Source organism: Callorhinchus milii, unplaced genomic scaffold, assembly GCF_018977255.1.
Source record: "Callorhinchus milii isolate IMCB2004 unplaced genomic scaffold, IMCB_Cmil_1.0 Scaffold4, whole genome shotgun sequence".
In the NCBI taxonomy this organism is placed as follows: Eukaryota; Metazoa; Chordata; class Chondrichthyes; order Chimaeriformes; family Callorhinchidae; genus Callorhinchus; species Callorhinchus milii.
The window spans coordinates 24,643,709-24,668,955 of record NW_024704745.1 but is presented as its reverse complement, the minus strand read 5'-3'; the positions used below and the strand labels follow the sequence as shown (position 1 = coordinate 24,668,955).

At 42.5% G+C, this 25,247-nt stretch overlaps 2 protein-coding genes across 5 annotated transcripts; both read left to right on the top strand.

Annotated features, from left to right (window-relative positions):
- The first annotated feature begins 7,776 nt into the window (after positions 1-7,776).
- On the top strand, positions 7,777-16,362 carry LOC103190025 (nectin-3-like protein). 3 transcript variants are annotated; one of them, XM_007910629.2, is made up of 5 exons: positions 7,777-7,914; positions 10,254-10,342; positions 11,069-11,174; positions 13,727-13,875; positions 15,361-16,362. In XM_007910629.2, the coding sequence occupies exons 1-5, from the start codon at positions 7,853-7,855 to the stop codon at positions 15,477-15,479; spliced, it is 525 nt and encodes a 174-aa protein (XP_007908820.2). In that variant the 5' UTR covers positions 7,777-7,852; the 3' UTR covers positions 15,480-16,362. The 3 variants fall into 3 exon arrangements, with proteins under 3 accessions (XP_007908820.2, XP_007908819.2, XP_007908821.2); XM_007910628.2 differs by having other exon boundaries at positions 10,041-10,342; XM_007910630.2 differs by lacking the exon at positions 10,254-10,342.
- Positions 16,363-18,315: 1,953 nt separating this feature from the next.
- Positions 18,316-23,788, top strand: LOC121848057 (acetyl-CoA acetyltransferase, cytosolic-like). Of its 2 annotated transcripts, XM_042334602.1 has the most exons (7): positions 18,318-18,527; positions 19,967-20,084; positions 21,380-21,523; positions 22,236-22,358; positions 22,455-22,609; positions 23,042-23,152; positions 23,595-23,788. In XM_042334602.1, exons 1-7 carry the CDS (start codon positions 18,486-18,488, stop codon positions 23,763-23,765), a joined length of 864 nt encoding a protein of 287 aa, XP_042190536.1. In that variant the 5' UTR covers positions 18,318-18,485; the 3' UTR covers positions 23,766-23,788. The 2 variants fall into 2 exon arrangements, with proteins under 2 accessions (XP_042190537.1, XP_042190536.1); XM_042334603.1 differs by lacking the exon at positions 23,042-23,152 and having other exon boundaries at positions 18,316-18,527.
- Positions 23,789-25,247: the final 1,459 nt, after the last annotated feature.

Genomic DNA, 25,247 nt, shown 5'->3' with positions numbered 1-25,247 from the left:
AGCCTTTTTGTGGGAGAGAGTTCCAGATTTCACCCTTTGGGTGAAAAACTGTCTCCTAATTTCACTCCTAAATGGCCTATCTCTAATTTTAAGATTATTCCCCCTTGTTCTGGATTAAATAGTTTCTCTGTATCTACCCTATCAAATCCTTTAATTAGTTTAAAAATCTCAAGCAGATCATCCCTCAACCATCTAAACTCAAGGGGATAGAGACCGATTTTTACGCAACCTGTACTCATAATTTAATCCTTTAAGCCCTGGTATCATTCTGTATTCAGTACTCCAGATGGGGTTTGACCAATGCTCTATACAGTTGAAGCATCATTTCCTTTATATTCCAGCCCCCTTGAGATTAAGGCCAACATCGCATTAGCCTTTTTGAGAAGTGCAGAGGGTCGGGGAATAGAATTGGAAAGTTCACTCATAGGTGGTGTTGTGGGTAAATTCAGGGGTGACACAGCAAGTTGAAGAATATAGATTGTGGAGTTAGGGAGACCAATGAGGAGTGAGTGCATTAGAAAAGTCTTGCTGGGAAGTTACAAAGGGATTTCAGTGGCATTTAGGATGAAGAAAGGATGGAGGTGAGGGGTGTGGCAGAGGAAAACAGTCATGGTCAGAAATAGCATGTGAGGGAGAAAGAAGAGCTGAGAACCTGACCACCAGTAACTTGGGATATTATTTCAACATGAAAGGAGCTATGAGTGTAAATTTGTTTTGCACTGTACACATCTGCTGTGTCTTAAGCAAATCAGTAAATTAGCTTAAACGTTCCACACCCTTGATAAATATCCCGTCAGACTATTGAACCACAGATGTTTCCTGTTTTGAGAGATTATGATGAGCCAATGCTGGGGTGCAGTTGTTGCCATATGATAAAAGATTTTTAAAAATGATCTTTCTTTTATTTATCCATTTGCTCATTTAAAAAAAACACGCTACAGTAATTACCGCATGCCATATTTTCATTCATCTGTAGTGATTTCTGGGGCTAAGCAGTTCAATTAAATGGCACAAACTGCATTATTTTGCTGTGGAATATACCGCACACTGGCAGGTGGGAAATTTTGCTGCACAATAAAGTTGCAATAAATAAACTTACTCTGTTTAAACAACCATATCTAATCTAGCACTGGTAATAATTCACAGGAGAAACATATCAGCAGCTGCTGTATAAATCAGCAGGAAGCCTAACCCAATGCCCCCTTTGTTTTGCAACATTAACAACTTTTTAACCCATCATTCCCTATCCTCTACCCCATTTTCTCCTTTGTCTTCCATGCCCTGCCTCCCACCTCTCGGTTAGTCCTTAAAAGCCTCTCCATGCCAACATGCCCCAGTTCTCACGAAGGGTTGTGGTCCCGAAACGTTGACTCATTTTCCTTTCTCCACAGATGCTGCCTGACCCCCTGAGTGTTACCAGCAACATCTGTTCCAGACGATGGAGACAAAGTGGATGAAAACTTTTCTGCCAAGAGTGGGGCATTAATGGTGAGGGGTTGGTGGAGTGAAGAGAGTGGCCAGGGGAGTTGGGTCACTGGAGATCTCATAGGTAGGGTGCGGTGGGGCAATGCCAAGGCATTTAAAGGAAAATAAACTTCATGTTGATCCATAGAGAGATAGGAAGCCAGTACAGCCGGATAAAGGTAAGCGTGAAGGGCTCACAGAGCCTAGTGTGGAAGAAAATGTGAGCTGTGGAGATCTGGTGCTGGAGAGATCAGCAAGCTGGGCATTGAAAAAGTCAATGATGCAAGTTATCAAGGTTAGGATGAGGGATTTGGCTGTATTAGAGATGAGGAAGTGACGACTTGGGTGCTGTTGGGAAATGAAGGAAAGTAGACATGATCAGAATACCGATGAAAAGTTTGAAGGGGAGATAATGGTCAAACAAAACGGCAACTTTCTGCACAGGCTCCGAGAGTTTGAGTAGTGACGGAGAGATTGATGCAGTTAATGCAGAGGTGAGCAAGTGCTACTGAGCAAGATAATCTCAGTTTAATCCACATTGAATTGGAGAACAGTAAGGCTCATCCAGGATTTGATGTTTGACAGATTGGCAAGGTCCAAAGATTGGGGACCACCGAGTGTGCGTTGGGGTACTGCTGGAGTCTAACCAGTTAAAAACGCATGGCTTACCATCAAAATCTCTACCTGGCAAACTTTCCCATTGCTTATCCATCTCGGACCACACAAGCAGTTCAGGCTTTGTTTTGCAGGGTTGGTTAACCACAGCTGAGTGGGAAGAATCCCTGTCCCCATTGTAGCCCTTAATAATAATGAACTTTGGATTTGATATAGTGCCTTATCACGTCTTCGAGATGTCTCAAAGTACTTGACAAAATATACTGAAAGAGAAATGACTGTATAATTTGTGGGTGAAACATGGCAGCTAATTGCGCACAGAGGTGTCACACGAACAGTTGTGGATTGTGTGACCAAACTGAAAATAAAGAGTTTTGCAAGGCTACGTATGTTTATGTGAACAAATAATGTTTTATTTACAACAGCAACAACTTGCACTTATATAGCGCCCTCCACGCTGGGCGGCGTCTTGGAGTGCTCAATAATGGCGGAGCCCAAGGCCGAGCCAAGGGGAGGGGGAAGGCGACCATAGGCGCGGTCGAAAAGGAAGGTCTTCAGGCGCGACCTGAAGATGGGGAAGGAGGGGATAAGGTGAAGAGTTTGAGGGAGGAAGTTCCAAAGTTTTAGGGAGTAGTGGCTGAAGGCACGGCTGCTGATGGTGGAGCGGAGGATTCGGGGACTCGGATGAGGCTGATCCCAGTAGAGCTGCGGGTACTGCTGTGGGGAGAGAGGTTAGAGAGATAGGGGGGGTGCCAAGGAATGGAGGGATTTAAACACTATAGTGAGGATCTCGAAGTCGATCCACTCTGTGACAGGGAGCCAGTGGAGATTGGCAAGGACTGGAGTAATCGGGGTGCGGAGTTTGGTGGGGTTGAGAATGCGGGCAGTGAAGGTTTGAATGAGCTGAATTTTGTGAATAGTGGAGGAGGGCGTTAGAGAAGTCCACCCGAGAGGTGACAAAGGCATGGATAAGGGTTTCGGCAGCTTTTGGGGTGAGGCATTGTCGGAGGCGGGCAATGTGGTGGAGGTGGAAGAAAGCGGTGCTGGTCAGGGACTGGATGTGGGGGAGGAAGGATAACTGGGGATCGAACCTGACCCCTAAGTTGCGCACACTTTCAGAGAGTATTAAGGACAGATCGGGTAGGGTGAGGAGGTCGGAACCGTAGGACAGAAGATGTCGGAGGGAGCCAGAGAGTTTCGCTTCCTTCTTGTTGAGGTTTAGCTGCAGGATATTTGCGCTCATTCAGCTCCTGATGTCCAACAGACAAGCTGACAGAACACCAGGGGACTGGGAGTTGCAGCTCGAGGTGGAAAAGTAGAGTTGAGTGTCATCCGCATACATGTTGAAGTTAACCCTGTGTCTGCAGGTGACATCACCGAAGGAAGCAGAAAGATGAGGAAGAGAAGGGGGCCAAGGATTCATCATCGGCCCCCTTCTTTTCCTCATCTATATGCTCAGACAGATTTTTGACAGATTTAGACAGATTTTTGCAATAAATTTAAATGTATGATTGTCCATTTCAATTTTGAGCATTTTATGCAGCCTCCTTTGATTTTTTACAGCAATTTAGCAACTTTGTCCACCTGTTAAAGTAGACAAACGTATATGTTCATTGCAGAAATTTAATTATTTCATATTAATTTCTTTCAGAGCTGAACATTTACAGGTCAGACAAATTACGAGCATCTGAGTTAAAAAAAACACCTCGAATATATGTAACAAATCTGATCAGTCCTAAGAGCCTCAAACAAACCTTTGACAAGTCAACCAGGATATGTATATATTTTTTAACCTATTAAAAACTACCTGTACATTCCAGACCCACAGCCAATAGTGTACAGCTCTATACAGAGTTTGTATCTGTATAAATAATTTAAATATATTATGATAGTGTTTATCTTTATACCATCATATTTATGGGATGCTGAACTATGCAGATCTGGGATAGTATTCCAAGCGGGTCTAGATTTAATCTATCAATATAGCATATCAGAGCAGCCAGGATATGGAAAATTGTTGAATTCAGTATTCACTTTAAAAACTGCATTGTGTAGTTCTTAAAAGAGTTTATAGAAAAATGGTTTCCAAATTAAAGACAATATTTAAGAATTTCACAAATTCTGAATCTGAACATTAATAGAGTAAATTTAGACCCAGGGGGAATTTCCAATTCTCCTCCAATTCATTAATTGAAAAATACTTTACATTTATAACATTAACTTTTTTGAAAAATAAGTAATATTTATAAAGTAGTGAATATATTTATTAGTTATCAGTTGTTGTCCAATATTCCTAAATATAGGAAGTAAGACCAGAAAGCAAGTATTCCATGGAATGGGATAGAACTATCCAAGTAGGGAGCAGAAAGATATGGGGTGTTAGTTGACTCATCTGAAATGACTGGAACAGGTTCCCAGGAAAGGTATTCCCCCAGGACAATGCAGCATTATTTTCAGATTTTATACATCAATCTTGATTGTAACTGTGTCAGACTAAATGATAAGTGGAGTCCTGTAGCTCAGTGGTTAGAGCACTCGCTTTGCAAGTGAGAGACCTGAGTTCAATTCCAGGCAGAGGGCGAAACCTTGGGCAAGTTTCCTTACTCCACACAGAGCCTAATAATAATCCCTCCAAAAAAAAAAAAAAAAAAACAATAATTAAATTGGTCATTTTCAATCTACGACTGTTTGTGGGACATTGCTGTGCGCAATTGGCTGCCGCGTTCGCCCACAAATATACAGTCAATTCACTTTACAGTGTGTTCTGTGAAGCGCTTTGGGACGTCCTCCCGACGTGAAAAGCGCTATATCAAATGCAAGGATTATTATTATTAAGTGTGTAGGTGAAGGAGCGTGAGCTTGAAAGGCATGTGAAAGTGAGTGTGTGAGAAAGGGCAGGAAGTATAAAAGAAAGATAACAATAATCCTTGCATTTGATATAGCGCTTTTCACGTCTTCTGGACGTCTCAAAGCTCTTCACAGAATATGCTGTAAAGTGAATTGACCATATATTTGTGGGCGAAACACGGCAGCCAATTACACACAGCAGTGTCCCAAATACAGTCGTGGATTATTGTTTTTTGCTTGGAGGGATTATTATTAGGCGTGTGGAGTAAGGAAACTTGTCCAAGGTTTCGCCCTGCCTGGAATTGAACCCAGTTGTCTTGCTTGCAAGGCTTGCAAAGATGTGTCAAAAGAGGAGAGGGATACTGTAGGATGTTACTGGTTCAAATTAGTTGCCACATTTGTCTATGTAACAATCACTTCATTTCACTTTGTTTTTGTAAAGCACTTTGAGATGTTCAATTGTAAATTAAGCACAATATGTAAGTCTATGTTATTGCATTGAACCTTAGGATGAAAGTGCCTAAAATCTACCAGATGAAATTGGATCACAGTCAAGACAAGAATCAGAAGCATCCTCTGTCTGAAAGCTTGAAAACTAGTAAAATGTCTCTTCCCCCAAAAGATTATGTTTAAAACGACAACAAAAAGAACTTGGATTTATATAGTGCCCTTCACACGGGGTATCATCCCGGAGCACTTCACAATGGCGTAGTCTGAGAACATTTGAAAATCTGAAAGCAGAAGAAACGGTGTGAATAAATAATCTGCAGCAGGTTGGGGAAATAGGATTGAATAGTTTGCTTTGTGAAGGTTGCCTGGCGCAGTGGAAGTACTCTTGACGCTTAGTCAGAAGTTTGTGAGTTCAAGTTCCACGTCGGGACTTAGAACCACATCATCTAAGCTGACACTTCAATACAGTGTGAGGAGGATGTTGCATTTGTAGGTTCATGCTGTCAGTGTCTGAGGTGAGATAATGCTGATGGGGCCAAGCAGGAGAGCCTCTGTTTTGTCGACATTCAATTGAACAAAGTTAGAGCTCATCCGGGACTTAATTTCTGACCAGCAATCGTTCAGTAGTGATCCTGGAGTTGAGGACGGAGGCAGAGAGATGGAGATAAAAGGAGACGCTGCACTCAGCTTACCATAAGATTTATATACTTGTACAGTATTTATAAAAGATTACAAAGTATTAAATTGGTCAAATTACACCATTTACAATTGAAAAAACACTGCATTCATTTCACTGCTGATGCTAGAGTGCTCATGTGCCCTCTAGTGGCTTTAATAGAATACAATTCAGTCAGGCTGAACAATATTGGACCTTACATTTTGTAATCTGGCTGAATGACTGTTGTCCAGGCTACAGAACAAACATCCTTCTCTTTTCAAATAGCATCATGAGATCTTTAGCAATAATAATTCCTTCAAAAAAATAATAAATTGGTCACTTCAATCCATGATTGTTATAGATTTCAGAAAGCAACTTTCCCTCAATTATTGAGTCCATTGATGAACTTACAGGTTGGAGAACAGACTCTCCGGGGCTGTCATAAAGTATTCAGACTTGAATAGGCTTTTCACAAGATGCCTTTCAGACTCTTTTTATGTCTAATAATATTTATGCCTGTCATTGGTTAAATCTTGTATCAGATTTATAATCCTGCAGTCTTCTAAATCGATATTTGGCCAATAGCTAATATATTAATAAAATATTAAGCACTACATATTATATTGTTAAATCCAATTAAAGTCTCCACTACTTTGAAAGTTTAGAGTTATTTTAAAATACATCAGTTCTAGTTTATATGAGGCATGGACAGTTTATGTTACCATGGGCATATCTTAATATAAGAATATTCCTAAACCCATGAACACTAACCATTCTTCCATGGTCTATCTATCACTTTCAGTACGGTGATTGATTTTGTGTGTGTCAGATACCCGGATGACCAAAAAAAACTTTCATTATTACATGACATATGGCTTATTCGAGCTCTTACTTTGGCCTCTCTACCACGATAGAGCATTTGCTACTGAGCCTTGCTTTTTGCATAACGCACTAAAAAGACAGTTTCTCCTAAATAAGACTTCTTTCACTTCCACATTCAGAAACCTTCCAAGCAAACTCACAGATACATCAGCATTTTGTGTATGAAAAATAAAATACAAAGTCAAATTGATTCTGCAGAGAGATAATTCTGCCATCATTTGTCCTGGTCAGTCATCCCTTGATAGGTGAGAGAACAACATCTCTGGAGCACTATTTAGTGTACTGTAGTGAATGAAAAAAATGGGCCTGCACATGGCTATATCAGTTTAACTCTCTTACTCCAATGCTTCCAGCACTGACTGTGTACTGACTAGTTTGACAGTTAGTAATATGCCTTTGTACGAAACTGAAGGAATGATGAATTTACATCTGCATTTTCACCTATTTCCACATGGCCCTGTTCAAAAATGAGTATGTTTAACCTTAAGAGTTATGGATAGCTTATTTTACCATCACTCCCTCATTTACAACACACCATCAGATGGGAGAGAGGAACAGCATTATCTGTGGAGTGTGGCAGGACAGGGATGAGCAGCAGAGATGGGAGAGATCAGGAAGTAGTTTTACAAAATATTCCCACAGATAATTAGCTGGAGATGGAGTTGACAAAAGAATAGATTAGACAAGCTTTGTGAATATAAAACAACAACAAATTACACTCGTATAGCGCCTTTCAAGTCGGAAAGACGTTGCAGGGCACTGGACAGTCAGGACTTTTTTGACCGCTGTGTAACTATACAATATACTAGTTACAGCATATTCAGTATATTCAGTTCCGGGTTAATGTTTCGGTTCCTGTTCTTCTTTCGTGTGAGTGGTTATGGTCGCTTTGCGCAGTTAAAGCTGGAGGTATAATTTCCATAGCTGGAAGATGCAATGCAGTTTGTGGGCAGAGACTCTGATGGTGTTGGGCAGTCTGATCCTCGGAGCTGTTTCAGGTAAGAGGACACTGCGCTCTGGTCAGTGAGCTGTGGCTGTGGCTGTGGCGATGTTGGGGACAGAGAGCAGCACATTATATACACAGCCTCTCACTCTGCTGCTAACATTGTATTCACTCCAACATCCTCCCAAACCAGGATAGTTTAGATTTTACATGGAAATAAACTGAGCCCCACAGCGTGGGCAAAGTGGGTGAAATGGCAGGAGTGAGAGTTCAAAACAGAGCAGATTCACTGTAACATATCAACCCTGACAGATTCATTATAATCCAAATAGATTAAGTGAATTAATGTCTTTAAATCAATGTGCTTCAGCTTTTTCCTCTTAGTCAGAAGGTTGTGGGTTCAAGTCCCACGTTGATGGAATGGTAAATGGAAAATGGAATTAGGTTAGAAGATCAGCCATGATCTTATTAAATGGTGGGGAAGGTGCGAGGGGCCGAATGGCCTACTCCTGCTCCTACGTCTTATGCTGAGGTATTGTTGCATTGTTAGTGACGCCGCCCTTTGGATAAGATGTTAAACCAAGATCCTATCTGCCTATTGATGTCGACGTTAAAGATCCCTTTGGCACTAATTGAACAGAGAAGGAAGTTTATTCCAGTCCCCTGGCCAACAATTCTCCAAATAAAATTGATCATTATCTTCATGGCTGTTTGTGTGACATTGCTGTGTGCAAATTGGCTGATGAATTTGTCTACAAAATACATAATAATGTTTTGTTTACAATCCTGTTTATAAAAAAAATCCTAACAAAATGAAATTGAAGGAGAAATTAGACGGAATGGGGAATGATGAATCTGATAACATCTGGAATTTGTGTATAGGTGTGGGTGTGACAAATTCACTGATCACATTTTTTCTGATTAGCTACATGTCTAACACATGTGGAAATCCACCATTATACTTAATACTTCCCATACCCACAGCACCGTCTATGTGCTCATCTCGAAGTGGATGGGACATTGCTGGTGCAGACTGGCTGTCCTGTTTGGTGATCTATAGTCTCTTTACCATTCCTCTTGTGTTTAAGTTGTTCTGTCTTTGAAGGGCTTCTTTCTCCCTCCCCCCATACACCACCCCTGCACCCCACCCCCCTCCCCGGCTGACTTGTCAAAGAAATGTAGAAGCACACCTGGGGAGTACTGATCGTACCAATATAAATTATGAGATGATAATGATAACAATAAGTGTGGTATTTGATATAATGCCTTATCATGACTCTGAGACGTTCACAGAATATAGTGTAAAGTGAATTGACTGTATATTTTATGGGTGAAACACGGTAGCCAATTGCGCACAGCAGTGTGCCACAAACAGTCATGGAATGAGTGACAACTGGGTTCTTACTTACTGCTCGGTAAACAGAGGCATGTGGAATAAGGAAACTTGCCTAACGTTTCACCTTACCTGGAAATCGAACACAGGTCCTCTCGCTTGCAACACGAGTGCTCTAACCAATATGCTACAGGACTCCACTTGATGTCTGATGGGTCAGGACAGTAGTGGTCCTGGCGTCAAGGGCAAATGCAAACTACATCTCCCAGGCACAAAAATGGATAGGAAACTGGCCTCAGTAAATTGTACATAAGTAATTGCAAAAGCCTTCAACAAATTGCTGGAAAAAAGAAACCCCTCTGCCTCCTCATCTGGCTTCCAGTCAAACATTTGCACATTGTTGATCCTGTTCCCACATCTTTGTCATCTTTTATTTTCTGAATGAAAGTCACCACCCGCTCCTTGACCCTATAGCCACATCTATCTGGCCACCCAAACTCCCCTCCTCACATCTTTGCTCGCCATTCTCTCTGCTTCTCCATTGGTACAGCACCTTCCCCTCCTTTCAAAACCACTGTCATCACCCTCCTACTGAAGAAACCATCACTTGACCCTTCTATGCTCTCCAGCTACTGAACGATCTCTAACTTGCCCTTCCTATCCAAAGCCCTATTTTGTAGAAAAATGCGACAGTGCGTTTTGTCTGCTGTGGATTAGTTGCTGCATTTGTTTAGACAAGTAAAGTTACTTTTCTTCAAAGTAAATCATTGTGTGAAGCATTCCAACACAGAGTACCACATCAATTGTAATGCCTCTTTGTTATTTATTCCTTTTTGTTTCCTCTTTAGTTGCTCCCACTGATATCATAGAACTGTCTCCACACATCCCTGTGGCTAATAGGGGAGAAAGCACCATAGCCACTTGTCTAGCAAAAAATGCAAAACCAGCCACTTCCATAAATTGGGAAAGCCCTTTCTATTTTAGTTTTACTCAGAGTACCACACCTCCTGCTCCTGATGGGACTGTAAATGTCTCAAGCACACTCGTCTATCTCCAACTAGAGAGATGAATGGACAGTACGTTTACTGTGTGGTGGAACATCCAGCACTGAAGACTCCTGAACGATTGGGTTATCAGCTAAATATTCACTGTATGTATAACCATCTATTCCTATACTGTTTCAACAGTCCGGTTTAGTAAATACACAGTTTAGTAACACTTGTTGATGCCGTTTTAGTAAATACACATAATAGAAGTAATTGTTAATGCTGCTGTTTCTCCTTTCAACTTTCCTGGCAGTTTTCAGTTACATCATTAAGTCCTGGAGGAGTTTTAAGTTTCTGGGGCTCCCGTCGACATCTTCTCAACTCAGTCATTGACCTGCACATTGACCTCTCTCTCTCTCTCTCTCTCTCTCTCTCTCTCTCTCTCGCAGGCATACAACTCTCATTAGTTCTACTTTTTCCGCTTACCTCTTCAAATTGTTGCCCTTGAAATAAGTTTCCATTCTCGTTATTGTTTTTGGTACCTTCTCCAGATTGATTTGGACTGTTTTTACTTCATATCTGGTTAATATTAAACTGACCTCTTTATAACCCTATTGTGGTGGCAGAACAAAGGCATTTTGATTGAGCAACCCACAAACCTTTGGTATTTGATACATAGCTTATTTGTAAGGTTTAGTGACTGCATTTGTAGTCAAATACAGCAGTCAATTTGTATGCAGGAATGTCCCACACACAGCCATGAATTGAAGGATCATTTTTGTTATTTGGGAGATTATTGTCCAGGACACTGGGAGAAGGTCCCTTCTCTTGTTGAATATTGCCATGGAGTGTGGATTTTGAAGTAGATTTTAAAATGGTATTTTTTTCAGATGTGCCATCAGTTGCCATTACAATTGTGAAGACTGACCAAGATAATTTACAGCTGAAATGTAATGCAGATGCTAATCCTCCATCTATAGGATTCAGATGGACAAGGTGAGAAAATGTCTCTGTTATGAAGACTAGGTTTATTTTTGGTCATCTTGATATTTGTCACATATGGAAACCTATATGCTTAACAGTATCCAAATCAGAGTTCCAATCATGAATGCCACTTACAAATGGAAAGTTTTGAAATTGCCTTTACACTTTTAAGCACTGAATTCAAATTCCGTGCAGACTGAGAAAATTGAACTTTTGAAGGGCTCCAGTGACACTGACTGGTGTCCATTTTCAAGGGAAATTATAATAATAATAATCATTGCATTTGATATACTGCTTCATCATGTCTTCGAAACGTCTCAATGCGCTTCACAGAATATACTTGAAAGTCAATTGACTGTATACGGTAGAACCTCACTCATCCGGTCACTCAAGTGGCTGGGCAAAAGTGACCTACTTAGTGAGGTGACCTGATTACTGAAAGAGGCCGGGTGATTCAGGCCACTGATGTAATGATAAGGGCATTAGTAATGGGCAAGGGTGATGAACATTCAACAACCTTACTTCGCAATCTCATTAAAATAGGAGCATTGTCACATTTAAAACAGATCTTAGATTTCATCATTTAAAGTTCACACAAGAGGTTAAAACTATACAAAATGTTCATTTCTTGAAGAAAGAGTCCAGCATTGTTTGCCTGGCGGTTGATTTAACCTGCACTGTCTTGGCCAGCCGCTGACATTCAGCATGAGCCAAAGTCTGCCACGAGTCGAGTCCATTATCAAGGCAAAAGTCCTTCACTTGTCCCAACAAACCCAGTGCATCATTATAAGTGAGAGGGCTCTTTGATGTTGTTGGTTGCTCTTCCTGTTCCTTCTCCTTAGTGTCCTTGGTTCCGGGTAGAAAGTCCTCCACTGGACACGACTGCCATCCCTCATTCAAGTCCTCAGTGAAGGGCACATCACTGTCAATAGCTACATTCTCCTTGACACTAAGGATAGGGTTGCCCAGTGACAGGCACTGACTGGCCTGAGCCAACAACTGGGCAAGTGGCACATCATCATCAGGGTCCTCCACCATTGGCTCATCCACACTAAAGTCAGCCTTGGTAAAGCACTTCTGCACTCTTGATCTAAGCACCATGTTAACTGCTGAATCAATCCAGATGACTGCATGAAGAACATTGATCGATTGCATCCCACCATTGCAGCCATCACCACAAACTGAAAGCCTCTTGTCAGGGTGAGCCCTGAAAACAGCAACAGATTCATTCATGTTAAGTATGTCCTTGGTGACCCAATGTTGTGTCTGGACTTGAAATGGACAAGCCAGCCATTTGATGCCTTGAAACCAGTCTGGCTAAGTGATGCTGCAAAGCTGAGTGTTTTCTCCTGTATCATAGCGCCAGACACAGGCATGTTGAGACCATGGGCACGCTGGAACCACTCCCATGTAGGTTTATGAATGTCCTCAAACTGAAAGAACACATTTTCTATCAGTCTGTTGAATTTCTTCAAAAGCTGTGATGTATTCAGCCTTCCTTTTCAGAATGCATCCAACTTGTGTTCCACCAATGCCATAGATCACAGCAAACTGTCTATGACTTTTGACCCCACTATTTTTGATTAAGTCCACTCCCTCACGTGAGGACAACTCCAAGCTGTGGTGACATGTTTACATCACTTGCCAAGAATTGGCCGCAGGAGCTCAGGTTAGGTTGTGGGCACGGGTGAAGTCTAATTCCTGCTTGCGGCGCATCCGCGATCCCAACATTCCCCATGCATGTGTGACTGGAGCTCACTCTGCATTCAGTAGCAGCGTCAAGTAAACAGCACGTGCGGCCCGAGGCTAGTAGCAGAGGTGGGTGTTTGTATAACGTTTGTACAGGAGGAGGGTGCTGGTCGCGGCCACAATCAATGGTCGTTGTCCTGAACAGTGAGGTACTGGTTAACTGAAGCAGACAGTCTATCTTGTAAAATAGACCGTGAAAGCGACTGTTAAAATGTGCCCATAATTGCGAGGTGGCTGATTACCAAGGTACAGCAAATCGGGTATATACTGTATTTTGTGGGAGAAACGCAGCAACTAATTACGCACAGCAGTGTCCCACAAACAGGCCAGTGACCAATTTATGATTTTTTTTTGAAGGAATTATTACCCCCGGAAAAGTGATCCACCAATCGACTAACAACTGGGTTCCTACTTACTGCTCGGTAAACAGAGGCTTGTGGACTGAGGAAACTGCCAGGAATTGAAACTAGGTCTCTCATTTAGGAGACGAATGCTCTGACCACTGAGTTACAGGACTGCAATAGTTGGAAAACACAATTGGCCATAGTTCAGGAATATTTGGTGCACTTTACATGGTGCACATATGTCGATGTTGGGTGAATACAAAACTGAGTTTGGCTGTGATGTCCCCAATGGTTAAACACATTTCAATATTAGCCACTTGAGTGAGGTACCAGAGGGAGCCCTGTGGACACGATCCCACAGAGAAGGAAAATTAATCAACACCTTCCGGAAGATAACAAAAGCTATGTGGTAAAGGTGAACTAAACGGGATGTGCTTCTTTAAGATTTTAAACTATTTCTCTTTTTCATAGAATGAATGATACACACCAAATATTCAACAAAGTACAAGACGATAGCATACTGAAGGTGCCTATTTTGACTTCTGACAATAACAGGCTGTACATGTGTGAAACCAGCAACATAATTGGCTCTGCTAAAAGTTCAATATATCTGCATCAATGTAAGTATGTTTTAGTATAATTCATTCTGTACATTCAGATTCTTTTTTTAAAATTGAACATCTTTCAAATTTTAGATTTATAGATGTGAAATTAAAGTTCCAAATCATTCCTCCCCCATTCATAGCTGTAACCATGACCCAACTGTGCAGCGCCTTGGGACGTCCTCCTGACGTGAAAGGCGCTCTATAAATGGAATCTTGTTGTTGTTGTTGTTGTTGTAACAATTCATGAGGAAATTTTGTGGCATTTCAAAACCAGCACTGATGCTATTGCCCACTTCCCGGTCTGTGGTATCTTTTTCAGATTCAACCACCTGAGCAGTTTTCATTTTCATCACCCATATAATCCTAGAATTATACAATACAGAAGGAAGCCATTAAGCCCATCATGTCCGTGTCAGCTCTTTGAAAGCTGTCCAAATTAGTCCCACTCCCCCACTCTCTCCCCATAGCCTATAAATTTGTACTCCGCAAATATCTGTCTACTTCTCTCTTGAAAGTTGTTATCAAATTAGCTTCCACCACCCTTTCAGGCAATGCATTCCAGATCCAAACAACTATAGCATCTTCTCTAAGCTTTTTGTGTAATATTTGTTTTCATGGTTGATCTTCCAAGAAAGCCATGTTCTCCTGGCCACGTACTAACATTGTAGGGATCAATAGGCTTTGCCTGGCCGAGCAGAAAGCACAGTTCTCATTCCTCCTCTGCAGATCAACACTGAAAAATAAGTGATCCACAAAAACCTAACTTGGATTTAAAATTTACAAAACCATAACTTACTCCTCTCAAAATGAAAATAAATGGACACTGGAAAAGGAGTAGGAAGAAATCACTTAATTGGAAGTATGTGCTGCCACTTTATATTAGCCTTAGTTATGTTTCACTACAAACTAGACTGCATTGTTAGATTCTGATCACCAATCTCACAATGTACGAAAGAATGTTGTTGACTATAAAAGACAAAAAAGGTTCCTACTTTTTTTTGAAATTGAACAAGTATTCTTCACCAATTATTGCTTCTGCTTACATTCATCATTCCAATTCTGGCCATGAAGCACTGGGCTATAAATGCTATAAAAATGTAGTAACCATCAACTATATCAATATAGTCTTTGTCATTCTATAAGACACAAATAGAAAATAACTCACTTTACTGAAGTGTATTTCATGGAGTTTTTGGAATGTCTAGATTGGGATAGAGAGTCTGGGATAAATTGTGGTAACATGGGGGTTGAATAAATATTCTTTGCTTGGTTGCCTTAAAAATTCTTTTGAATCAGTTGCAATAGAAACATAATTTAGGAAACTTATCAACTATAGTGTTTTTGAAAGCAGACCTAAGAATTGAATGAAAAACATTTCAAATCTGATTTTCAGAATTGAATTGAAAGTAGCTGCTTAGAATGTGTGTGAATATATAGGGTTATAAAATTCACAAGCAAAGTCTATCAATTGACAAATCTTTTGAAATGTTTTTATTTCAGATGAACTCCAACAACGGCTACACATTATGTTTTACATTATAATTGTGCTCCTTGTTACTGTAATAGCTGCTCTCAGCTTTCTTCTTATCCGTAAGAAAATTTGCCTCAACAAGCAATGAAGTACGGTCGGATATGTACTTATGAATGCAACAATTTTACACATCGCATCTCTTAACAAAGTTGGAATTTTTCTGGTGAAAGCCTAATCAATGCAAATGTAATAACTCATCTGGCAAGAAACCAACAAAAGCGTTATACGTATTGAAAATATTAATAATATTTTATATAAATACAATATAAAGCAGGAAAAGAAACAAGGACATGAAAGGGACAGAGTATAAAATTAGGAATTTTGATTTTTATGGAGACTGATGAAGGTATATTCCTTTTTCTCCAACCCAATCAAAAACAGCCTATTTAATACAACATATGTCTCTGACTCCTGTCATATTGCACTTGCGTCTAAAGTCTGTCACTGCTCACTTTAGTTAACTGAGCCAGAGGGTAAACATGTTGTGCTTGGCTCCTATCTCTACTGGCTGTGTAATGGTTAAAATTTAATTTGAGTGTTCTTTTGCATTGTTCGCTTATTACAGACAGTATTTATTGGGAACCTCTTCCGGGCAAATCCAAAGTATCATTCCCTCTCCTGTCTCGTTATTTACATCGGGTTTTGAAATTTCAATTAAAATAATTATTATTATTCAATTAAAATACGCCTGATTCAAATAAAATGAAATCAGTGTTTAATCCAACGAGTCTACTTATTTATATTCTTCACACACCTTAATCTAAGAACATTTGAAAGTCTTTACAAATTGTAACATTCTTCTCTCTAAATTCTGCCAATCACTATTACTGTGTAGCAGCACAGCATAATCAGACTAGTGTTGTTGGGTATCTCTGCCACTAGAGGGTCACATCGTGGATCGTGAAATTACCAAAACCTCTTACTTCTTTCGCTTTGCTTTTAAATGAACTAATGGGCCTCCATATACAGCTCTTGTGATCTTATGCCTGACTGTGCAAGTGTTTGATGCTGTCATGGATATTGTGAAAATCAAGTGCCCCAAGAATTCACACTGCATCATTGCATGAAGTGTTTGTTGACATTGACATAACAAAATAATAATAATCCTTGCATTTGATATAGCGCTTTTCACGTCTTCTCGACGTCTCAAAGCGCTTCACAGAATATGCTGTAAAGTGAATTGACTGAATTTGTGGGCGAAACGCGGCAGCCAATTGGTCCCAGCAGAGTCCCACAAACAGCCATGGATTGAAAATGACCAATTTATTATTGTTTTGTTTTGGAGGATTATTATCAGGCGTGTGGAGTAAGGAAACTTGACCAAGGTTTCGCCCTGACCTGCCTGGAATTGAACCCAGGTGTCTCGCTTGCAAGGCGAGCGCTCTAACCACTGAGCTACAGGACTCCAAAGTCCCGCCGAGATCCATACTGTTACTTGCATTTGGCATAAAAGGACATTAAGCTTTGTGACTCAGTTTATATTATTTATGAACCAGTTTAGAAGGTGATCTATTCCATATTGAAATCCTCCTACTTTTCAAAATAAAAACATCCTTGTTTTCGCTCTCTGAACAATTTGCATTCATATCGCACACCCCCAAACATATGCTCCTGACACTGCCTGGTTCAAGACCTTTCCGATGAAATATAAACCATGTCTCTACATCAATCGGTTATTACGTGATTGTTAGATACACAGACAGACAGACAGACAGACAGACAGACATTGTTTTATTAGTTTATAAGATAAAATGTCTGTCTGTTTGTCTGTGTGGCAATCTATATTCCATATTGGCTCCTTTGATTTCAAGCGTAGCTGCAACAGGTCCAGCTACTATATTATAAAATGTAGAGACTGTGTGTTTTGGAGGAAAGACAGAGACAGCGCCAGTCAGCCAGCACGGCTACCAGCTATAAACGCAATGCATGCGTACATACGTACTCTGTAATGCACGATGCCACAGCGCTACTTTGACTCGGTGGCCAGGAACAATGAAGATACCCAAAAACAAATATACCCATTTCACTCCAAGTTTCAAGACCCTTCCGATGAGGTATAATTCATGTCACTACGTCAATCGGTTAGTGAGATCCTTCTTGAAGCACAGACAGACATTGCTGTTTTATTTGTATGCATAATAATAATCCTTGCATTTGATATAGCGCTTTTCATGTGGTCAAGATGTCTCAAAGTGCTTCACAGAATATACTGTAAAGTGAATTGACTGTATATTAGTGGGCAAAACACAGCAGCCAATTGTGAACAGCAGTGTCCCACAAACAGGTGTGGATTGAAGTGACCGATATTAATATTGTTTTTTTCTTGAGGGATTATTATCAGGCGTGTGGAGTAAGGAAACTTGCCCACGGTTTCGCATTGCCAGGAATCAAACTCAGGTCTCTCGCTTGTGAGGCGAGTGTTCTAACCACTGAGCTACAGGTCTCCTGTATATATAGAAGATATATACATATCATTTACACATTACAAAAGACTGCAAGAATAGGGTAACCGTGATAATGCCCCAGACAGAGTGACCAATGCTGGAATCAGCAACTTTATTGGCTGTTCACGATTTGCAGCTTATCTCCCACCTAATTATTCTTCTCAGGCTTTGTCAGAACAATTATTCATTCCCCAGTGCTCTCTTCTTCAATTCTGCTAATTGTCTCCAAACTACTTTTTCAATTTAGTGGTTTTAATCTTCTAGAAAAGAAAACTCCCCAAAAGAGTGCAATTTAGATAGGAGCTGCATATGAAATGGTCTACAGAAGTGGTTATAAAAAGCAGCAGGAAGTATAAAGCACACCGGATGCTGTGATGGGGGAGGGTTTCTGGAGGATGAGATCAGATGGTCGAAAGGCCTTCTTCATTCAAATCGATCTTGTGATGCCTGGACTGAGCTGATAAAATACTCAGCACTGTAACTAAAAGCAGAAGCACTGGGGATTTGTCAGGGGCCGGGCCTGCAAGATACTACACTGTATACATTGGAGATAATTTTTTATGTTCAGCTAATGCATTACTGAGAAGACATCAGCAAGGTCTTCAGTCACACAAGGCTGAATATTCTCTATCCCAAGCGTACAACTGCTCATGCCACAGATATTAGCAGGGCAGCAAATAAATGGGAGTTCAGTAAGTTGTACATGTTTTTCTTACTTTTTAAGTAAGGGCCCTTGCAGGGACCGGCCCAATGGTGGGGTGACTGGCAGGGGGGCGGGGCGGGGCGGGGCGGGTGACTTGCAGGGAGGGCGGGGCGGGTGACTGGCAGGGAGGGCGGGGCGGGGCGGGGCGGATTGCCTGGTGCCCCCCTCCCGCCTCCTGCACTCGTTGCAACGCTTTGAGTGGTAGAGACGCTGTTGTGATCCTCTCCGCAGCGAGAACCGCAATAAGTAACACAGAGAGAGCAGAGCCACAGCCGGACAGCGGGGGGGGGACCCCCGGACACTGGGGGGGGACCCCCGGACACTGGGGGGGGACCCCCGGACACTGGGGTGTGTGTGTGTGGAGGCGCTGCTCCGGAGGCGGATTTCCTGCAAACAGCTGAAGGATAATTGAAGCTGTTTGTGCCTTCACCATCACTATTACCATCACCACAGCGCCCCCCCCCCCCCAGCCCCTAACCCCCCCCAGCCCCCTGCCCCCCCAGCCCCCTGCCCCCCCCCAGCCCCTGCCCCCCCAGCCCCTGCCCCCCCCCAGCCCTGCCCCCCCAGCCCCTGCCCCCCCCCAGCCCCTGCCCCCCCCAGCCCCTGCCCCCCCCAGCCCCCTGCCCCCCCCAGCCCCCTGCCCCCCCCCAGCCCCTGCCCCAGCCCCTGCCCCCCCCAGCCCCCTGCCCCCCCCCCAGCCCCCTGCCCCCGCAGCCCCCTGCCCCAGCCCCCTGCCCCCCCAGCCCCCTGCCCCCCCCCAGCCCCCTGCCCCCCCCAGCCCCTGCCCCCCCCCCCAGCCCCTGCCCCCCGCAGCCCCCAGCCCCCTGCCCCCCAGCCCCTGCCCCCCCCCCAGCCCCCTGCCCCCCCCAGCCCCCTGCCCCCCCCCAGCCCCCTGCCCCCCCCGCAGCCCCTGCCCCAGCCCCCTGCCCCCCCCCAGCCCCCTGCCCCCCAGCCCCCTTCCCCCCAGCCCCCTGCCCCCCCCCCCCCAGCCCCCTGCCCCCCCAGCCCCCTGCCCCCCGCCCCCCAGCCCCCTGCCCCCCCCAGCCCCCTGCCCCCCCCCCAGCCCCCTGCCCCCCCCCAGCCCCCTGCCCCCCCCCCAGCCCCCTGCCCCCCCAGCCCCCTGTCCCTCAAGCCTGCCCTGCCATTTAATAAGACCATGGCTGATCTTCTAACCTAATTCCAGTTACCCGCCCTATCCCCATATCCCTTAATCCCTTTAGTTTTTAAAAATCAATCTCAGTCTTGAATATGTTCAATGACATCCTGATGGAAGAGCTCCCTCTTTCACCAATACTGGTGCCAGTGGTCCACAAAATAAGGCATTATACAAATGCAAGTTCTTCCTTTTCTCCAGCCAGATCTTGTTGCATGTGGAGTCCCAGTACACAGCAAGTACACTTAGCTAAAACCTGCTTCTTTTAATCACAGGCTCCACATGTGGTTCCAATGCGAGTTGGGGTCAAAGTAGGAGACATGTCCCTTCAGGATACCATTCTGTGTGATGGCCTAATGGACGCCTTTTATAACTACCACATGGGTGTAACAGGTAAGAACTGTCACTGAATAAATACAAGGTTTGCATTTAAGTACTGGAAATTAATTGCATTTCCCTCTGTTTTCTAACCTCTCTGAGGATCTGTGGCGTTTAGTTCTAAGGCTACCAGCTGCCCTCCAGTATCTCATTAAAGTGGCCGTACTTCATGTGTGAATCCGAGTGGTAAAGGGTCACTGGGCTGTTTGACCATGAGAGGAGATGGAATATCACAGACAAGTCTCTTCCTGTCCACACACAAGCACCTTCCAGCCAGGACCATTGAATGTGATAAGAAGTGGGAACACTGGCTGTATTTTTCCTCCTACTTATACAAACTAATTGTAACATCCCATCTGCTGCCAAGCTGAGACCAGGTAACCTGGCACAAATCTGGGTCTTCCAAGTCTCAGTTCAACGCCAGGCAGTGCCTTTGTCAACCAAGTGCTCAAAGAGAGCAGCTTGGGAATGGAGCAATCTATATGCAGGGTTTGATAAATTTATAAGATAGTATTGTTCTGATTAAAAATGGGGGGCGTTATTTGAATAGAAAATGTTCTTTTTGTTTCTATTTAATCATGTATTGTAACTATTTCTTAAAATTAGATACTGAAATAATGGGCACAATGTGTTTGAGCTCAGATTGCAATCCAAAGTGCCTGTTCCCAGCCTCCAAGACACAGTCGTGTATTAACTACCTCAGCTGTGGAGGTGCTCATCGATGATTGGAAAAATGTGAACAAATTTACTGGAACAAACCTGAATCCTTTCTGAAGTTCAAAATATGGAGGAGGTTAATTCTGTTCTGAACTGTAAAGGGAACATGACTGTTGACTAAAGATGCTCCTACAAAATACACAGTCACTACACACTTCATAGTTGTGAAGCACTTTAAACATCCTCGCGAATAGAAACATACTATTCTTGGTGGAGACCCAGGCATCCTACATGGCTCAGCCAACTTAAGACCAAAAGATTCTGTGGTTGAATTCCTTGGAAGCTCAAGCTTTTAACCTTTTTAGAGCTTTAACGAAATATCTTTAAAATTATCCTCTGTGGTGACAGATAAGCAAAGTCACCCGAGGGCAGTACTTTTACACTGTGATGACTGGCCTAAAACCACCTTGGAGGGTGTGAATGTGTGAACCAAAGCTGTGCAAGCTCATAGAACGGACGTAGATGTAAAGTAGCATGTTACTTGATAGCCATCATTATGTATAGCTACGGTCTCTTGGCCATGCACATATTTATATAAAGGTTTGAAGCTACAGAACGTTTCCCGAATTACTTTTCTCGTCCTCTCGATGCAGCTGAGAACGTGGCGATGCAGTGGCATGTGAGTCGAGAGGAGCAGGACAAGTTTGCTGTACAGTCCCAGAACCGAACTGAGGCAGCACAGAAAGCTGGCTATTTTGAAAAAGAAATTGTTCCTGTCTCCGTCCCTTCCAGGAGAGGTATGTGCTGTACTCCTAGGAGGAGAGATTTTGAGACTGACTGGTTCATCTGCACGAGCGCGTGTGAGTGCGTGTAGGAGAAGGTTTCAGAAAGTTGCATATTCTAAGCTTTTTCAAGCCTCAAAAACAAATGTCATAGAGGGGACCTCTATAGAGGTATATAAGATGCTGAATGAGATTGAGAAAGTAAACCTACAATAATATATTCAGATATACCAAGCCAGCAGAAAACAAGGTACAGGTTCAGAGTTGTAAAGGACATTATTTAGGACACACAACAAGAAGTGTTTCTTTACACGTTGCTGCAACTGCAGTAGATTACCAGGAGGGATGGCAGAAGCTAGGTTGCTGGACACTTTTTAAAAAAAAACTATGCGGTAATGAGAGATGATAGCATGGATATTCTGGAAGGCTCAGATTGAATAGGCCGAAAGGTTTTATTTATCCAAACCTCTTTTGTGATCTTATGTCATCCAGTCTGCCCTAAACCCTATGGGCTTGCAAGAGGTCTTCCAAACTATTTGGCACTCAACCAGACAGAGGCCAACATTATTCACTTCGACTAACATATGTGCCACACTTGTTTTTAAATGTATAACACTTATAATGAAATTAAAATTTTATTTGGTACTATTGTGTAGCCTCGAATTGCTACATTTTAATTAGGAGCCTTAATAATCTAACATCATCCTCTCTCTCTCTCTCTCTTCAGGGCCTATCGAGGTGTCAACCGATGAGTTTCCCCGTCACGGAAGCACCTTCGAAGCCATGTCTAAACTAAAGCCGGCTTTTGCAAAGGGCGTATCTGGCACTGTCACTGCTGCTAATGCTTCAGGTCAGCAGAAAGAATCACTTTTGTAATTTGCTTATAAAGTCGTTGAAAAGAAGGCAGTAACTTTACTGACAACACACTCTGTTTGCTGTTCTGCAGGAATAAATGACGGGGCCGCAGCTGTGATTCTGATGAAGAAATCAGAAGCTGACAAGAAATGCCTGAAACCTTTGGCTCAGATTGTATCCTGGGCCGAGGCTGGTTTGGATCCTGCCATTATGGGAGTCGGGCCTATAGCAGCAATAAGGAAGGCCGTAAGTAATACAAGAATATTGTTAATACTTATACCTCTTCACAGCATAGAGCCTTAACCAGACTCAGACATGTTCATTTATTAGCACAACTCTACTTTTATATGGTGTTTCCTGTTTTGGGAATGGGCTATCCTGCAAGTGAGAGAATTGGCAGCTATTCTGCCCCCAGGACTCTGCTATTGTTTTTTAAGCACCTGCAGGAGACGAGACTGGGGTCATGGCTCAACTCCAGGTATCTCCCTTTCCCATTTGGAAAAGGTCTGCTCGGTCACTCCTCACATGGCTGATATCATTGACTGAGGAGCGGTCAAATTGTGTCCCCCTGAAGTAGGGTCAAGTAGATTGTTTTCTTTTCAACCAATGATTCACCCACTGTGCATTCCATCATCTTCAGATTCAAGGGTAATGACTTAGATTTACTATTTATTCTAGGTAGAAAAAGCCGGCTGGACGCTGGATGAAGTTGATCTCTTCGAAATCAATGAAGCTTTTGCATCACAGTCTGTAGCTGTTGTCAAGGAACTGGGTATAAACCCAGAGAAGGTGAGAAATGTAGATATAAAAATTGGCACTACAACTAAATGCAATTGATCCTTTTTACTTCCTGATTCACCCAATGGGTCAATGTGGGATGTAATAAAACAACAAATTGCATTTATAAAGCGCCTTTCATGTCGGGAGGATGTCCCAAGCCACTGCAGTCGAGGTTTGCATCCAAGCTGGGGTTGGATTCGGGAGGGATGGGGGCCAGGAAGATGACCGGTCAGAGGAAGGTTTTGAGGACCTTGAAGGAGGTAAGGGAGAGTTGAGGTGATAGGGCTCTCGTTGGAGTTCCACAAAGTGAGAGCAGATAGGCTGAAAGCCTGACTGCTGATGGTAGGATAGGCAGGGGACCTGAAGCAGGCCAGTGGAGTAAGGAGAAAATTAGGGAAAAGGTTTTCCCTCTTTTTTTAAAAAAATGCATTTTTTGTGTTTGTCTTTCTAGGTAAACATCCAAGGTGGTGCTATTGCTTTAGGTCACCCTCTGGGAATGTCTGGGTGCCGCATTCTGGTTACACTTCTCTACGCACTGGAGAGAACAGGAAAAAAGCGTGGCATTGCTTCTTTGTGTATAGGAGGTGGAATGGGAATAGCTATGTGTGTTGAAAGGCAATAAATTACACCTAAATTTTACTACAACAGTATATTCTGTGAAGCGCTTTGGGACATCTAGAAGATGTGAAAAGCGCTATATCAAATGCAAGGATTATTATTATTATTATATCACCTTATTATGTCGTTGAGACATCTCAAAATACTTCACAGATTATACTGTAAAGTGGAGTGACTTTTGTGGGTGTAACGGGCAGCCAATTGTGCACAGCAGTATCCCACAAAAGCCATGGATTAAGTGACTTTTTTTTATTTATTAATTTTTGGGGGAGGGATTATTATTATTATTATTAATGACAACAACCAAAAAGGTAATGAGTGTGGCCTATGAAATGCTTGTTGGGTTTCCTCCTGCTCTTCGTCATCTTGTTTGAAGTCCTCGCATTTGTCACCCATGGTGTCCTGATATTGCTGGCACTCCAACACCAGGTCATTAATATGGCTCTACACCTCAGAGAACTCCTAATCAAGAAATGTCAGGAGTGAGAATTCCAATAGATGGAGCCCAGCAGATCAAAACAGATAGATCATTCTTTATAACCAAGAAGTGTCAGTCGAGCTCATTTGGAAATTTTCTTGTTATTATCTATTGAAAATATTATGCTCATAATCTCGGCTGACTCTTCAATGTAAAATTAAATCCAAGTGCAAATTGGGGGAAAAGAGATAATATATAATAATAATCTTTGCATTTGTTGCAGCACTTTTCATGTCTTCTAGACGTCTCAAAGCGCTTCAGAGAATATCCTGTAAAGTGAACTGTCCATATATTTGTGGGCGAAACATAGCAGCAAATTGCACACAGCAGTGTCTCACAAACAGACGTTGATTGAGTGACCAAATTAATATTGGTTTTTTTGAGGGATTATTATCTCCAGAAATGCAATCTGTCAATCAACTAACAACCAAGTTCCTACTTACTGATAGTTAAACAGAGGCGTGTGGGGTCAGGAAACATTTTGCCCTACCGGGTCTCTCGCTTGCAGTTAGACAGTTCTCTAACCACTGAGCTACAGGACTCCACAGATTGATGAATATAGTATTACCATATGTTACCTAATCTGAATGTATGTATGGAAGGGCAGATTTATTGATACAAAGAAACCCAGCTAAACTCTGCATATATAACAAATTGCAGACTATCAGCTTCCAACTAAGAGAAATTGAAAGAATGTTCAAAAGTGGTTAAGACAGTGACAAGGTAACTTAATGTGTCCTGCCAAATGTTCTTTCTTAAGTCAAATTCATTCCTGTGATAATTTTAATAAATTGTCTTAGTCACTATAATCCTATATCACTCTTGCAAACTTGTCAGAAGGTTGTTGGTTTATGCCACCAATCGTGACCTTGAATTGGTAATCTAGGCTTCAATGCAGTTCTGCTCCTCAGCCATGAAAAGTGATTTCTCAGAGGAACATCATATTTTAAATATAATTGAGAAAGTAACCCAAGGGCCTTGAAGGCGAGGCCAAAGATTTTGAATTCT

Excerpts from the sequence above, each read along its gene's own strand:
- LOC103190025 (XM_007910629.2), top strand. The coding sequence starts at position 7,853 with ATGCAGTTTGTGGGCAGAGACTCTGATGGTGTTGGGCAGTCTGATCCT. Across the intron at positions 10,343-11,068 it reads TTATCAGCTAAATATTCACT|ATGTGCCATCAGTTGCCATT; the intron begins GTATGTATAACC and ends TATTTTTTTCAG. Across the intron at positions 13,876-15,360 it reads TTCAATATATCTGCATCAAT|ATGAACTCCAACAACGGCTA; the intron begins GTAAGTATGTTT and ends TTTTTATTTCAG.
- LOC121848057 (XM_042334602.1), top strand. The coding sequence starts at position 18,486 with ATGCCACAGATATTAGCAGGGCAGCAAATAAATGGGAGTTCA. Across the intron at positions 21,524-22,235 it reads CTCCGTCCCTTCCAGGAGAG|GGCCTATCGAGGTGTCAACC; the intron begins GTATGTGCTGTA and ends CTCTCTCTTCAG. Across the intron at positions 22,610-23,041 it reads TAGCAGCAATAAGGAAGGCC|GTAGAAAAAGCCGGCTGGAC; the intron begins GTAAGTAATACA and ends TATTTATTCTAG.